Source organism: Rhipicephalus microplus, chromosome 9 (genome assembly GCF_043290135.1).
Source record: "Rhipicephalus microplus isolate Deutch F79 chromosome 9, USDA_Rmic, whole genome shotgun sequence".
Classification (NCBI taxonomy): Eukaryota; Metazoa; Arthropoda; class Arachnida; order Ixodida; family Ixodidae; genus Rhipicephalus; species Rhipicephalus microplus.
This window is the reverse complement of record NC_134708.1, coordinates 125,965,871-125,982,313: the sequence shown is the minus strand read 5'-3', so window position 1 is coordinate 125,982,313 and position 16,443 is coordinate 125,965,871. Positions and strand designations below refer to the sequence as shown.

Sequence of the window (16,443 nt, the reverse complement as noted above, 5' to 3'; positions counted from 1 at the left end):
GACTCCTGTGGCTGGTAAAGATCAAGCGCGACAAGTGGCAACCCACGGACCGTTCGTGTTTGTGCAGCGTAAGTTATGCCATTTCAGCATTTTTGATCGCGATCGAGCCTGATGTGATTGACTCCCTTATACGCAAGCTGCAGAAGGACTGTAGTCGATGAGGGTTGCAACGTGGGCTTGTTGGTTACTCATGTGAAAGGCTTTTGGTACAGAAGGACGCCAATGACTGTTCAGAAATCTGACCCCGAACGGGCTTAATCGGTATCACCAGTGCACCGGGTGCAATACTCGTTCATTTGCATGCTATGTACATGCGTATTGTTCATTTTGAATAGCACAAAATGCGTTGTTCTTGATCGCTTGTTGTACACAAGCTGCAATTGCGCAGAGATGTGCGCCTACGTTGTCGCTTGTTGCTACCGGCGCCTTCAACAATTTGTTTTTGTAACATCACATTGAAAGCACGCATCCCGTCAGTTCATTATCAAAGAATATTTTCTCACTGTCCCTGTTTTTTCAGAAAGAAATTGACAATTTTCCCTTCTTTATTATTTTCTCCAACTACAACAGCCCCTAAAATTCCCTTATCACTCTTTACGCATGTCCCTGAAAGTGTTGGCTGTTGTGGTCTGCTTAGAAGGTTTTTGTGAAGATCTTTGAGACCTGTGGCGCAATTATGTAAAAGTTCCAAATCCGGACAAAGGCGGTCTCTTCCATTGAGTCGCACGCGATTGGCCCATACAAGCTGTGACGAATGCTGTGACGTTATGAGTGACGTGGACTGGGGTGTCACGTGACTCTTTTTTTTCGGTTTTCGGAGAAAGGCGATGGAACAGTCGGAGAGCCTGTCCGAAAGCAACCGGATGGATTGAAATGGCTGCAAGGTGGCCTGGATTGGATTGAAATGGAAAAAATGCGCGACTTTTCGGCACCGGGGCACTTAGACAACATGGCGTTTCCCACATGACACGGTACTTCGCCTTGCCTGTGCGGTATCTTTAACCGAGCAGAGGCGACGACGCGAGGTAAAAGATGCATTTGAAGAGTTCAGCGAAGAAGAGTTCCGGCAATGTTTTCGTCTGTCCAAACGAACAGTGCGTAGCTTGTGCGACGAACTTGACCCTATCATCGGATGCCAGCGAGCCAGTGGCCTTTCCACAGAGAGAAAGGTGTTGTGCGCGCTGCGATTTTTCGCCACCGGTAGCTTCCAGAAGAGCATTGGTCGCGAGGAACACATCGGCATGTCTCAGCTGGCGGTGAGCAACACCATCCACGAGGTGACGGAGGCGATCATTACCGTGGCTGCTAGAAAAAGGGTGGCGGACTTCCTACTGACAACAGCTGCTAAGGATGAGGCAAAGGCGGAGTTTGTGCTACGCGGTTGCATCCCAGGGGTGCTGGCGTGTGCCGATGGCACGTTGGTCACCATTCGCAAGCCAGAGGGATTCAGACTGGCCGACACGGCGAGCTTCATGTCCAGAAGGGGCTATTATGTCCTGAACGTCATGATCGTAAGTACTGTTAGGATCGTTTATTACTCGCCCTTCGGAGCAATTGTTCAGTTGTGACGCCAAAGCTGGAAAAAGTAATAATGCAACGAATGAAAAAGAACCTGCAGGGAATTGGGTGCGAGCTAGATGGTGGCTCGCAAGGCCTCGGTAATAATAAGTGGCAAGTGTTTTGTGCGTGAGCCAGTTGCCGTTTTTGCACTGGCATGCATACGCAATTGAATTGTGCATTTTAGAGATAATCGGTAATATGGGCAGCAGACGTAGCAGAAGTATATACACGACAGGGAAGTATTTCCAACACGAAAGTGCTTACAATCACAATTGGACGAGCTGGCTTTGGTATTTACGAGTGTTCTTTCCCAAGAGCAACGCGTAGCTTTTCACTTATCGATCATTCAGTGGAAGTCGTAGCCATGTGTACAGCAGAGGTGGGGTCGTTGCCCCCACACTCCCCCCTCCTCAGTGTGCTACACCCTGTGTTTCCTTCTAAGTGAAGCTCCTTGTACCAATGACTGTACTAGTACGCATTGTTTCCTGCATATGCGTAGAAAAAAGGGATTTATTCTGAGTATAAATGCAGTACTATTTTATATCGCTACTCATCGCAGATGTGCAAAGCGTGGCTGCGCATAACTGTCATAGACCCATGATTCCCAGATTCATGCCACGACTCCTGGGTGTGGGAACACAACCCACTGCGTGCACGCCTAGCTGCACATCTACAGCCTTGCGAATATCTGCTTGGTAAGTATTAATGTGTACTATCTGGGCAGAGCACTCAGCTTTTATGCTTACATTGCAGGAGACGCAGGCTATCCCCTCAAGCCATGGCTCCTAATTCCAGTCCTTGGCAGTCAACCGTGCAACACTTCCGAAGGCCGATACAACAAGGAGCACGCATCCATGCACAATGTTGTGTAAAGGTGTATCGCCGTGTTGAAAAGCAAGTTCCGCTGCTTGCAGCACTTTCGAACGATGCTCTACAACCCCGATCGGGCAGCGCAAATCATCTATGCTTGCTTTGCTCTCCACAACATTGCGTTGCATGCAGGCGACTGGACCTTGGACGAGTATGTCGTGGACATGCCACCAGCTGAGGATGACGATGGAGAGCCAAGGGGGAGCCATATGCTCACACCACGCAACGTGCTGCTCAGAGACGGCAGCAGCGCTGTCTTGGACCTTTTTTGAAGTACACAGGAACGGTGAGTTTTCATGTTTTCATATCCCACACATAATTTATTTACACTGATTCTAGTGCATCTAGACATGAAAGGGCTGTGTTTGCCACATTTGAATACACAAAGTACTTACTTGTGCTTCAATATGAAGCAAGGTGGCAATGTCAAAATGCTGCATTTTCTTTAAATGGCACATGAAATATGCAACAGAAACACCCTTTTCCATATTAGCGATCACAGTCACAACAGACTAGATTGGAGCAAGCATATATGAGCGGTACTCTGTGCTGAATGTTGCTATCACAAAATTGTGCGAACAATGCAGCAACGTCTCAAAATTCTTTTCACCAGAACGCATAAAAATCGAGATTCTATTAGTAACATGTTGTATGAACACATGATACATAAGTCCATATCTTGTCATAGTGACTGACTACAAGCATTCAATTGTGCACGCCAGGCTTGACGAGCAATTGTGCTTGTCAAGTTGTGCTGTTTTTTTGCTCATTGTCCTAAACATTGTGTGAATGTTAAAATAACATTTAATTTGAATTCACGACTGCAGTCATGCTGCAATGCTAAAAAACATGCAAATCAAGATGGCAAACAACAGGCGAGTTGTTTTGATAACATACAGCATGAATAATTCGCTCAGTTATCTCGCGGCTCCCAAACCATACCACGTTCGAAATTTATTCCCGCAAAGAGTCGTTTACAATGAAAACTAGATGAAATCAATCGCTGGCATGTTGCTGTGATGACCATTTTCCTTTGTGAAACTGTGCGAGATGACCACTTACTAGCTTAGCGCTCCCAAACAAGATTCGGAATGTATTTGTTGCATCTTAGCCTCATTGTGCTGAAATGAAAATATCACAGTGAACTGCAAAACAGTGTGATGCAAAAAGATATCACATTACTACACTATGTGGTAATGCTGAATAAAAATCACAGTGAGCTAGAAAACACAGTGGGACAATACAAATATCAAAGAAACATTAACAGAAAATGTCAACTATACACTCGTGGTCTCCGTGTGAATGACTAGACACCTTTGAAATGTGGGTAAAAAACACTGCCACTAGAACAGCTCGAACATACATTAAGAAATGCATATATCGAACATAAAAAATGCTGCACTCCTTATACAAAGTAAATGCTAACCTAAATCTAGTAATATGTACTAAATGCAAATAAAAAACGAATAAAATAGAACATGAACAGCAACACGTAAACATATAAAAAACACTAAACCAATTATGAATGATAAAAAGTTGAAAACATGGCGAAAAACAAACTAAACTATGTGTATGTCTCCCGAAGCGTATAAAATTGAACATGAACAGCAGCACCTAAACACATTGAAACCGACAAATCTATAATGAATGATGACAAGAAAAAACATTGAACACATGACGAAAAATTAAACTAAACTACGTATCCCTTTCTCGCAGAAAGCCCTCAGCCATGACCAATGCCCTCCTGCACTGCTGCCGCCTTCTCCTGTGCCGCTGCCACACGCCGTGCTGCAGAAGCGATGCGGGTGGTTGATTTTTCATCTCCCACAGCACCTGCGATGAATCGTCATGGTGTAAATGTTTAAGTGAGCTGCCGGTAAACCCTTAACCATCTCGTGGCTGGAAGCTACTCCTGCTGCCAAGAATTGCAACGGACACAACAACTTCCCCTCAGTTGAAGATCAACTGGCCTGATGGCATCCTTTGAAAGTGGGAAGCTTTGTGTACAAGCTATGCCCTCCTCGTGCGGACCTACAAACATTTGTTAAAACTGCTCTTTATTAATGTCCTCAAATGCATCTCTCACCATGAAAGAGCCCCAGGGCTAACCAACCTTTTGCCCGGCAGTTTATCATTGCAGATACCCGATACCATGCCCTCAATAAAATGCATGGTTCTTGTTTACAACCCAAGTTGGTTTCAGTCATCATAATAGAACATGGAGAATGCTTATGCCCCTTATGTAAAATGTAAACAAAGGGTCTACTCACCTTGAGCACCTTGTCACCCTGCTCAAGGTTCCAGTCCTGCACTCAATAAAGCACCAAGTTCTCAGATGCTTGCGTGTTACTGTGTCACTGCCATCTACAGCCGCTTCAGTGGCCTCCACATCCATTTCCACTGCAGCAGTGGGAAGATTCGCCTGCTGGAAAGTGTAGTAAGCATGATCTTTCAGAAAGTGGGTATTCGTCACTCTGGCTATTTTGCAACCTTAAGTACTAAACATCTGCGAAAATGTTCTGCAGCTATTCAGTGGTCATTGATGTCATGTATTACCATTTTAGTGCATGCACTTGCCCGCAGTCATTACGTGTTTTATGATAAATTAATACCCCTTGTACTGCAAGGGCTGCAAACTGATATTTTAGTTAAACCTACCCACTTTTGATTACTTTCTCGTGTGCTTTATTCCCGTTTAACAAGGTTCTGCTAAAGGCACCCCTTCAGATATCAAACTCTGTCATGGTACCGCTCAGGAACCCGTGATACTGCGGCGGCAGAGTGCTTACCTGTTGATAGGTGAGACCAAAAATGCCACTGAAGTGTGTCATTCCAGTCAACTGTAGAACTCGGCCGCGGAAGCCAGACAGCCAACCCCCTACAGTGCCCCTGGAAATATACACCAATGTCACAGAACAAATTGCCCGTGCCATTCGACGGTCACTCACGTTTGTGCGTCTCTGATGGCGGCGGTGTCACGGCGGGCCTCGTGCACCGGCCTGCGCCACCAAGCCTGCCATTCCTGCGCAGGCACTTCATGGTTCAGCGCGCCCCGCCGTGGTGGTCAAGTGGCTAAGGCACTCGGCTGCTGACCCGCATGGCGCGGGTTCGAATCCCGGCTGCGGCGGCTGCATTTCCGATGGAGGCGGAAATGTTGTAGGCCCGTGTGCTCAGATTTGGGTGCACGTTAAAGAACCCCAGGTGGTCGAAATTTCCGGAGCCCTCCACTACGGCGTCTCTCATAATCATGAAGTGGTTTTGGGACGTTAAACCCCACATATCAATCAATCAATCATGGTTCAGCGCGTCGCTGAGCTCTTGCCACCGGTCGGTGATAGTGACGCCGTGCCGCAGCTCGATGGCATTCGCCACGAGCTGGGGATGTTCGTCCATAAAGGCGAGCACCAGCGTGCGCTGAGCCTCGGATAACGCCGATGAGCCGCTGCTGCTGTTGACTACTGGTACAGTTGACCTCCGCCACGATTGCGCTCGACTGAGCCAACAACTTCGAAAGTTGCGCCGTTTAGGTTTGTATAGTGGAGGAGATATGAAAACAGTAACTGCTTGAAACGAGGTTGTATTTAGCGCCACCACGTACCGTCCTGCTAAATTTAGCGTTATTTCATAACAATAACAAGAAAAATACGTTTATGTTGTGCCGTATTCCTTAATAAACGTTTGAAAACTTGTTCCAACACAATTTGATAATGAATAATAGTAGTTAAACATTTTTCAACACGTTACAAACACTTTTCACTTTGCTATACGGTCCCCAAGTCCACGTCAAAATGATGACGCGAGGCTTCATTTCGCTCATTGGCTGTTCACTTCCCTTCGTCCTCGCGACCGCTGCGGACCGCCCATTTTTTGACGTCACCGACAGACCGCCTCCGTCCGGATTTGGAATTTTTATATAATTGCACCACTGATCATCGCGTGTTTCCGCGCTGCAGGGACATTTCGAAGAAACCGCATTTGAGCAGAACTGTGCGGACGGCTGGAAAAAATTGAAGCCGAATGCTCTGCCAACAATCTTTTCGTTCAGAGGTAGGAATCCACTTATTTTCGCGTTAACGGAAGTTTGCGAGTTTGCTTCCTAATTTTGTTCCTTGTTCCAATCTTAGTCAGTTCCACGTTTAGCACTGTTATTGCCGGCCTTCTTAAGAGTCACATGGAGGGTCTAACCAGGTGTTTCTTTAAAAACAGAAAAAAACGCACATTACAGAAAAACGCTCTTAATACCTTCGGTCAATGAAATCGCTCGTTTCCTCCATTTTTATCGAGAGGTGAATTAACCGCACCTGCCATCCAGAAGCAGGATAATGACAACTTCGCACTTTGTTTATTTTTATTTCGATGCGTAGCGACGCTCAGAGCATGTTCGTTCATAATGATAACAGAATCTGCCAGCTGATATGCAACATATGTGTGTGTTTTTTTAGCGATGCCTAAGCACAGGAAGCCACCAAAAGAAAGGTTTTTACCACAAGGGACGCCTGCGGCCGCAGAAGAAAGTTGTTCTCTGCACAGTCAACCCCATGCTTCTGATACCTCAGCGACAGAAATTCAAGAACAACATGTCAACGACATAGCTGGTATGCAACAAACAGCAAATCAAGAATTGCAGCCACTACCGAGTGATGGCACGGAGATGTCTCGTGATCAGATGAGCAACCTCCTAGCCCAAGTGCCACGGCAGAAACTGAAGTTCCTACAACAGATGATTCTCAGCTAGTTGCATGCCCACTTTCCGCAACCCATGTTGAATTGTCGGAAGAGAAGTGCAGTAACAGGTCGTGTGCTGAAGTGAATAAACAGCTACAGGACATGAAGGCAAAGTACGCGAAACTCCGTGAAGATCATAGCAAAGCAAGTGCTAAAACTAATTCAATTAAAAAGAAGCTTCAGAAGTTGGAATATGCCAGTGGGATTTTACGAAAAAAACTGAAGTTCCTAAATGAAGACCAAATGCGAGCCTTCTCACGAAACAGCAACCGAAGTACTACCTGGTCATCAAAAACAATTAAACAAGCCCTTCAGATAAAATTCGCAAGTCGAACAACAGGCAATGAAACCCTTAGAAAACTTGGGTATCCACTGCCTTCCAACACAACTCTTGTCCGTCGTCTTCAAGGGCTCAAGTTCCTGCCTGGGATTTTAACGGAAGTTACTGAGTTGCTCAGAGCAAAAGCAGAGGGCTTGGAAGGCGTTGAAAGAGATTGTGTGCTTTATCTCGACGAAATGGAAATTGCCCGCGGGTATGAGCTCGACCGTGCTGAAGACGTCGTGTTTGGAGGAAAGACACTCCCAGCAATACCAGATGAACCCCCCTGTCATTGCTTGGTGTTTATGGTCGGAGGATTGAATTCAAGATGGAAACAGGTCATTGCGTATCATTTAACTGGAAGCTCGGTCGACGGCTGTCTGCTCAAGAATTTTGTGCTGGAAATCGTGCAGCTCTGCGCAGATATTTCCCTGAGAGTGCTTGTGGTGACCTCTGACATGGGAGCCTCCAACAGAGCGATGTGGCGCGAGTGTGGTTTTTCTAGCCTTAGGAACTCAAACACGGTGTGCGCAATCCCTCATCCTGTGCTTGACGGAAAGGAACTCTTCTTCACTGCAGATGCCGCGCACGTGATAAAAAATATTCGAGGCCAGCTTTTGAACTCTGTTGATTTTACACTGAGTGACGCAACTGTCTGTCACCATGGCTTACCCTCAAACAAAGTCAAACTGGAGCATGTGCGTGCTGTCGTAGAGTATGACTCCGATAAAGAGCTAAAAATTGCACCCAAACTTTCAGAAGTACACATCAGCAAAGGCCATTACACGAAAATGAAAATCGGCATAGCGGTGCAGTTTTTCAAGGAATCCCCAGCTGCCATTCGTTGCCTAATTAGAGAGAAAGTGCTCGAACCAGAAGCTGAAACTACAGCATGGTTCCTGGACCTGATCGCAAAATGGTACAAGCTGATGTCCTCGCGACATCCGTCTGTCGCACTTAGTTGTCGAGACATGGCAAAGTACCACGAGGCCCTGGAAACGTTGCGCTTGACATTGGAGACAATACAAGGCATGCAGATGGGAAGTACATCCCAGTGGAAGCCCTCACAGGCTGGTCTCATGGTTGCAACGACAGTGGTCCTTCGTTTGCAAAATATTTTACTGAAATCGGATGGCTACAAGTTCTTGCTCACTGGGAGACTACTTCAGGACTGCCTGGAGAATTTTTTTTCTGTCGTGCGCCAAAGGAAACCCGTCCCTAACGCGTACGACATGAAATGCGCTTTAAAGCTTGTGTGCGTCAGCCAGTTTTTGCACACGCCAGCGAACTCTAGTTATGAGAATGACGACTCTGAGTACCTGGTTGACATGATTTCCCAATGGAAAAGAGAGTGTCGAGGAGATGATGAAGAGGAAATTGATGATGAGGAAATTCTTTTCATTGAAGCGTTGACTTCAATAGAGTGCAGCATTTTACACCATATAGGTGGATTCCTTGTGAAAAGAATATTGAAGAAAACGGACTGCAAGCAGTGCAGGGCTGCAATGCAAGGCTCGGCGAGCCATGAACACGCATATTTAACTGCACTAAAGGAGTATGTTCAGGATGGTGAGAACTTGTGTTATCCGAGCGGTGAGGTTATGAGCTCGCTCATATCTTGTGAAGAACACTTTAAAGGGATCACATCCTGGACAGACAACCTGTTCACCCTGAAGTCCCCTCTCAAAGCTGTAACTGAATATTTAATCAAGAGGACCAAGTGCAGTGTGCAGGCATTCCAGCAACACAAGGGTTCTCTGGAAAAAATGTTGATATCCAGTTATGCACGAGTAAGGCTTCGCATTCACCTGCGCCAGCTCGAAACAGCGAGAACCAGTGGGAGTGGAAGCAAGACATGCGCTGCGGTTAACTTGCAGTGAGTTGTAGCACTTGTTTTTGAAATATATTAAAGTTATCGATGAAATAAACAAGCTATGGCATCAGAAATTGCCGTATATTGAACGCAAGTTGCTTTCTTATTGTTGAGAAGCCGTGTGGTCGCTTCATTTTAACGATATCGACGAACGCTTTATTACAGTTACAAATTTATAATATATTCCAGTGGAAAACACGCTAAACCTGGTTTGATAGTCAGTGTCTGCGTGCGAGTCATGATTTAATGCCATAAAAGCCGTATGTAGAGCCCCAAATAGTATGTGTATTGAACAATTTTTTTGCCCATCTGCTATATACAGTAAGGTAAAAAAGATGAAAACAAAATTCAGAATACTGTGCGTTGCAGGGTGCGGTCCGTAAATGGAGTAGCTGATGAATAATTCGAAAACTAGATCTGAAAATATGGTGTGCAATCACAGTTTTTCTCTTTTCTTGTGACAGCACGTTGTTGTTTTTAATTCTTTTTTTGACCGGCAGGCAAACTGTTTTTACACTTTTGTGAAAGGCACAAAACACACAGACACAATGAAAGGTTATGGGACTTGCGTGCGTGTGTTTCGCATCTTTAACCAGTATAAATAGTTACCGACTAGCCCAAGAAGATGCTAACTGAAGATGTTAACGTGGCTGGCGTGGACGGTAGTATTCTGCTGCGAACAACTCCAGCTGCTAATGTCGCTTTAAAAATAAAGATTAGAGAATATAAATCTGAGACCTTGACACTCCCGATGCGAAAACTTTGTATTTTTGTCATGTTGTTTGAGTACCACTCGTTTTGACACAACGAACTCTGCATGCAGCCGCGCGACGCCCGTTGGCTGCCTATCGTGGCTATAGGTGGCCTGCGGAGAGGGCATCCTAATGGCGGACGCCGTAGCAGACGACGCTGTTGTCTCCACCCTGCAAGGGGGCGCGCGCACGCATCGAGGAACCCTACTGATAGCTCCTTCGCTCTCGTGTGACCCGAAACGTCGCATGCGGCACGCCACATCGCACGAAAAATCGCACGTTTGTCTCGCGCTTAAGGGCGAAGGACGGTTGCCTCGGTGACCGATAAGCCTTTGCACCGGCTCAGACGCGGCTACATCGTACTACGTCGTTAGTGTGGCTTCGGCCGCGCACCACTCAAGGTGGCACGTGTGATCCCGTCTGTATCAAGTACATGCGCTTAACAGTTTTCTATCGGGAAAGACGTCATCGTTATCGAGCTTGCAACAAATATTGCGTTTGATTCCTTGTCCATAAACTGAAAACAATTTATCAATTTATGACGCGAACTTTGGGTTATCGTACGTAAGAGTTGTTGTCATCGTTGCTGATCTGCCGGCCACGAATGTGTACTTCCTATCATGCACGCTGTTCTTGGTTCACTGCTAGGGTGAACTTTTTGACGCTGAATCTTGATGCCTTGGGCAAACTTTCCGCGACAACATACCAAACGGCAAGCTAGGCCTAATTGGCGTTGGGTGCGCTTCAATCGGTAGTGGTCGCGTGAATCTAAGTGGTGGTTTGGTACCGAATCAACGAAACTTTTTGCGGTGGCCGCACTTGACGAGAAGGGATACATATCATTAATGAAAGCGAGGGTGGCACCTGCAGCGCTCAAATAGTGGTTCGCGATTTGATTGCGATGTCTGAAATCGGGTGTGCGCCCATGAAACCGAATGGTTGGCGTCTTTCAACACATGAAATTCAGGACGTGAATCCGTATGGTGTCTTTGTAATGCGCATAATCGAGCTGCTTTAGTAGCCAGCGAATTTCCGGAATGGTGCTTTCACTTGTTAGACATCCCCCCCTCCCTCCACCCTTTCGCGTTCATTTCACTGGCAGCGCGTGTTTTTGGACGTTAAACTCTTTTAACATTCAGATATTTAAATGTTAGCAAGCACGCATCGCACACTTCGATTTTCGGACACTTGAAGCTGCATGTTCAACACGTTTTGCGCAAGTGCAGCCTCGGAAAAAGTGGGTTTTGGTTATAGTACTGTACCGCTCATAGTGCGAATATTCGCGACTCCCGCGAGTTATGTTCTAAGCGGTTTGTATTGCATACCTTACGTTCAGCTGGGAACTACCACTATTCAGATATCCGCTACTGTGGTGGGGCTGCTTATGAGACCACGGTGTCTAACCAAAGCACCTCTAAAAGCTGATGGTTATGCTCTATGACAACGTTGCTCACAAATTTTCGTTTTGACTGTGTGCCCCAATGGGTGCTCATCGGCACCCATTGGTTGTTGCACCCTTTTTGCACTCTAGTTTACACTATTTTGATGCATGCACCTTTTTGGTTCCGTTTGTAGGGTGCTGAGGCCCGAATAGGGTGCGCAAAGAGTGTGCTTAGGGTGCGCAGCTTTTTTACACCCTTATGGATCATAATTCGTTTATTGTGTAGGCATGCCAGAAATGTGGCGAAAATAGACCAGCCACGTGAGTGCATTTTACCCACCAGTCAAGCTGAACAAAAACAAGAAATAGACCCCGTATCTGCATGTTTCACTGGAGATGTCTTTAAAAGACGATAGTTTTCCGCTAAATGAAGCGATTAAAAACTTATTTGACGTCTTGCACGAGGAAATCCGTGAATGTGATTTTGGAGGCGCTGCATCAGACTTGAGCGCCATCTGTCGGTGATCTACGAAAGCGAAAAGATGCCCTCAGCCAACACCAAGGAGGTATAACTAAAGCTTCAGTATAACCTCCTTTGCCAATGCTCCCTAAATTCCTAAGGCTTTTCTTTTGGTTGCGTGACTTCACCGTGTGGGCGTTGCATTCCGGTATTCGGGAGCTACGCACTCGCTTCTAATGGTGTAGTAGTAGTCTGTGATAGGTGCGATATACTATGTCATGTATTTGAGAAGCTTTCTCGGGCACAAGCAAAGCACTCTGAAGGTACTTTCACTCTCGTGAGAAGAAATCATACGACACAAGATGAGCTTTATTGTGCTAAAACATCACTGTTTCTTCGGTGTTGCTGATTTCTGTGCACCAGCTTCCTCCGCTTTGTCTTGAATGCTGTCATTTTTCAGCCCGCAGAAGGTGTTTAGGACAACTTTGGTTGATGTGCGAACTACCAAGTGCAAGATAGTTTGGGCCGTGTGGCCATTTTCACATGTATCAATATCGGTCTGTGGCTCCAGCAAAGGAAGTGCAAGCGAAGTGACGATACCGCGTTGGTCACTGCATGAATGGAAGTCTTTGGCGTATTCTCCCAATGACATTTTAGGCCCTAGTTTCGTTACCAGGACCATGTCGCAGCGCTACCCCACAAGCACAGCACTTGGCACAGCGCTAACACGAAGAAGCAATCATAGTTACACTCCGTACAAAATAACAAGAACTGAGAGATCTGGGAGAACAGTCAATGAGTGTTTATTGTAAGAAGGATTGTTTTCGATTACAAGAAACCTTACGCACGCGTTACTGGTAGGTACTGTCCAAAATTATTATTGCAGATTCCTGACAGCTACCGTCTTGAAGTTCGTAAATGAAGACATCTTGTTTTCATTTTACTCAAGTTCTCTAGACTAAAGTGACCCGTTTATAGCTTCTTGCAAAGCAGCGTTCCCTTCTTGCGATCTTTCTCGCTGGTAATGCGTGACCTGTTAGCTTTGAGGATAAGAATTTTAGACAGTGTGTAAACATCGAAGATACAACATTGTGCTTCATCTTGCATTTCTCTTGTTCTACTTCCAATGTCTCTCCTGTTCGTTAATCTTGAGGGGGCAGCGTCGTTATGAAATCCTCTACTTCGAAGTGCAGCTCACAAATCTACGAGCACAAAAAAAAAGGCGGCTGTTATAAACTCGCTACACATGAAACACACTACGCGTAGATACAACCTGCGAATAGCTTTTCGCTTATAATTATTCAACGCCCCGCCGCGGTGGTCTAGTGGCTAAGGTACTCGGCTGCTGACCCGCAGGGCGCGGGTTCGAATCCCGGCTGCGGCGGCTGCATTTCCGATGGAGGCGGAAATGTTGTAGGCCCGTGTGCTCAGATTTGGGTGCACGTTAAAGAACCCCAGGTGGTCTAAATTTCCGGAGCCCTCCACTACGGCGTCTCTCATAATCATATAGTGGTTTTGGGACGTTAAACCCCACATATCAATCAATCAATAATTATTCAACTGTGGTATAACCACAAGGTCGTTCTTAAAGAAAACAAATGGCGCAGTCATACGCGTAGCCTTGCAATCAAAGAAATTTTTTCACGCGACACTTTGAATTTTGGTATTCATGGAGCGGGCAAGTACTACGCCTAGAATTCTCCTTTAATCAAAAAATGAAGGAAGAAAGAAAAGATAAGTAAAACCACCTACGAAGAGGGGTTTTAGCATCTGCAATGCAAGAAGGTTACAATTTTTCTACTTTTTTTTCGTGTTGCATCACCTTATGAGATTGTCATTTTTATTGTCGTAATAACTCGCTACCTAGAACGCTTGGCATGGGAGGAAAGTTGCACACACGTTGCAACACGCCAACCGCAGTTGCAGTTGCAACTCGCAGTTGCAACATACACTTGCAACACACACAAAGAAAAACAATGAGACGAAACCAGGCATAGTTTTGGCACTGACAGCAAAATGGAATTCATTTTATTAACTATATACTGTGAGAGGGATATCCTTCTTAGCAGTGTTCATTTACAAACGCGCCCACTGATCAGTGAATATTCACGAGAAACGCATGTTTCTTCATCGTTGTGTTCTTATCAGTATTCTTATCATGTACAAAAAGAGTATTTGATTTCGATAATTACAGATGTTGCAGTTAAGAACGATGATTCACACAGCTGAAAAAACAATGTTAGAATTCTTTAGTTTCAAATGCATTGCTACGCGAAATCCTTTCGTGGTATAGCTCGAAGCCACACTTGTTTCTGCACGTCATTTCTTGGGAATTATTACAGGGGCAGTTTTGCCCCATTGTCATTGTTTCCGTGGCACCCGGGAACACAACACTGGCCCATGTTGCATAAACTTGCAGTTATTTTGACCCTTGCAAATCGCTTCAAACTTCACATCGGGCATGAACACGTGTACGCCCAAAAAAGAAAACTCATACGGACATGAAGAACACTGATTTAAGCGCGAACACAGGCCACGAAGAACGAAAATTGCACAACAGCTTCGCACACACGCACTGACTTTACCAGGCAAGTGCGCCGAGAACAGACGTGGAGCCAGTGTGGGCAGAATCTTTTCCAGTTCTTCCGTTGGCCTCTGCGTGACGTAGCACGCGGCGAAAAGAGAATGTGAACAGGCCTGAACAATTTCGGAGCGCATTGTCTCTGTGCGTAGCGTTCACACGCAGTCTTGGAGGCCATATTTTGCAGATTTCAATATAAGTGGCAGCCCCGTATTGTGTTAGCTAGTTTTAGCAATGCGTAGTAAACACCTTTTTCTGCATCGCGTCGCATTGACAGTGCAGCGTAATAAACACTGCAGCTTTTTATTTACTTATGTATGCGTTTTCTATTATAAAGAAACATACCCCAGAACATTGTTACGTGGATATTGGGCGTCAGATAAGCGCAATATTTGGTTTTTCTTTGACAATCACACAAGTATGAATGCCGAAGGCAAAGCAGTATCAGTGGGCCCTGCGGATATGTTTATGCCTGCGCCTTTTCGCGTGACAAACAGACAAACAGAAGTAAACAGACAGACAGACCAAATTTTCGCGTTGAAACATCGCAAGAAAGACTATAGTCTTTAAAAAGCTCTGGCGAAATCGACACGTGCTTCTTGTATCGTTAGTTGCAACGAACGAAGTTTGAAGAAAACATGACGAAGTCGTCAGGTACGCAAGGCAGAACTGCCACATCAAGCCGGCCAAAACTTAATCCATAACACGTTGGAAAGTCACGGGTGCAGCGAAAAGACCAAAGGCCATGAGCTTGAACACGAACAGGGTTTTGGTGTAGAGAGAGAGAGAAATTTTTATTGTATCTGTATACAGAGAGTAAGTGGGTCAGTTCGAGCAACCCGTCACAAACACTAGGTGGGCTCCTCATCACAGAAGCGCTTTGGCGTCCAAAGCGACTCGGGCTCGGTTGACCAGGGCTTTCTGGCTCGCCAAGTCGGAGAAGCCGAGCAGGGCCGTTTCCCAGTTCTCCCGGGCGGGGTTCGGTTTTAGGGTGAGTCGAGGGTTTGACTGGCATGCCCACACCATGTTGAAGAAGTTTCAAGACTTCTCCGCACAGTGCGGGTATTTTCCTGTACAGGCAGGACCGAGATATTTAAAAACTGTCGGGAACAGCAGTGTTTTGGTGTAAAGGCGGAGGAGTAAATGCTCCTCAGCCTTTGTAAGGCTCTTACAGCGCTTACGATAAATTGTATGGCTGAATTGGTAGAATTCAGTAAATCTCGAAATGTTAAAGGCCGGGTTGGGTTCGAGATCTATTTCGGAAGGGTCTGAAGGCGTTCCCCCAGAGTAAGTGCGTGAGCGGTGGCGTCAGCCGTTTCTTTGTCTTCGAGGCTCATGTGAGAAGGAGCCCATATGATCCTTTGGGACGCGGGTGCTCCGAAATATTGGCTGTTTTGTGAGATGCGGTACGCCAGGTGTGGGACATACCCGGGTTGAATATTTCGGCAGGCCCCTTTCGAGTCTGTAATGATGACGCGTGAGTCTAGGTCTGTGGCAGCTAGTGCGATGGCGACTACCTCCGCATATGTTATGTCCTGCGCTTTGAATGTGAGGCCTTGCACCCCGGCAAATTGGTGAACGACTGCAGCCGTGTACCAGCCCCCATGGTGAGGGCCGGAGGCATCCACGTAAAATAGGACGTGTTCCCATAGTGGCGAGCTAGTGCCTCCGCCCACGCAAGGCGCCTGCCTCTGTGGTCGTCACGTGTCAAGTTGGCCAGAAGAGAGTGCACATTAAGGGTGTATATCTTGACTTCTGGAATGCTACGCGCTCCTCTGTCTCTGCTGGATGGTGGATGTGTAGTCGGGCTAGTAGGCGACGACCCGATAGAGTCTTTGAATGTCTCGTGTATTGATTAGTTAAGTGTGCTTCCCGAAGCTCTGCAAAAATGTTTACCATCCCCAAGCCCATAAGACGCTGGT

General features: G+C 46.2%; 1 protein-coding gene across 8 annotated transcripts; it reads left to right on the top strand.

Moving 5' to 3' along the window:
* Positions 1-675: 675 nt before the first annotated feature.
* LOC142772146 (uncharacterized) lies at positions 676-4,768 on the top strand. 8 transcript variants are annotated; one of them, XM_075874284.1, is made up of 4 exons: positions 676-1,511; positions 2,120-2,255; positions 2,314-2,454; positions 2,563-4,127. In XM_075874284.1, the coding sequence occupies exons 2-4, from the start codon at positions 2,158-2,160 to the stop codon at positions 2,606-2,608; spliced, it is 285 nt and encodes a 94-aa protein (XP_075730399.1). In that variant the 5' UTR covers positions 676-1,511; positions 2,120-2,157; the 3' UTR covers positions 2,609-4,127. The 8 variants fall into 8 exon arrangements, 5 of the variants coding, with proteins under 5 accessions (XP_075730399.1, XP_075730396.1, XP_075730398.1 ...); XR_012886291.1 differs by lacking the exon at positions 2,120-2,255; XR_012886290.1 differs by having other exon boundaries at positions 2,169-2,454.
* Positions 4,769-16,443: the final 11,675 nt, after the last annotated feature.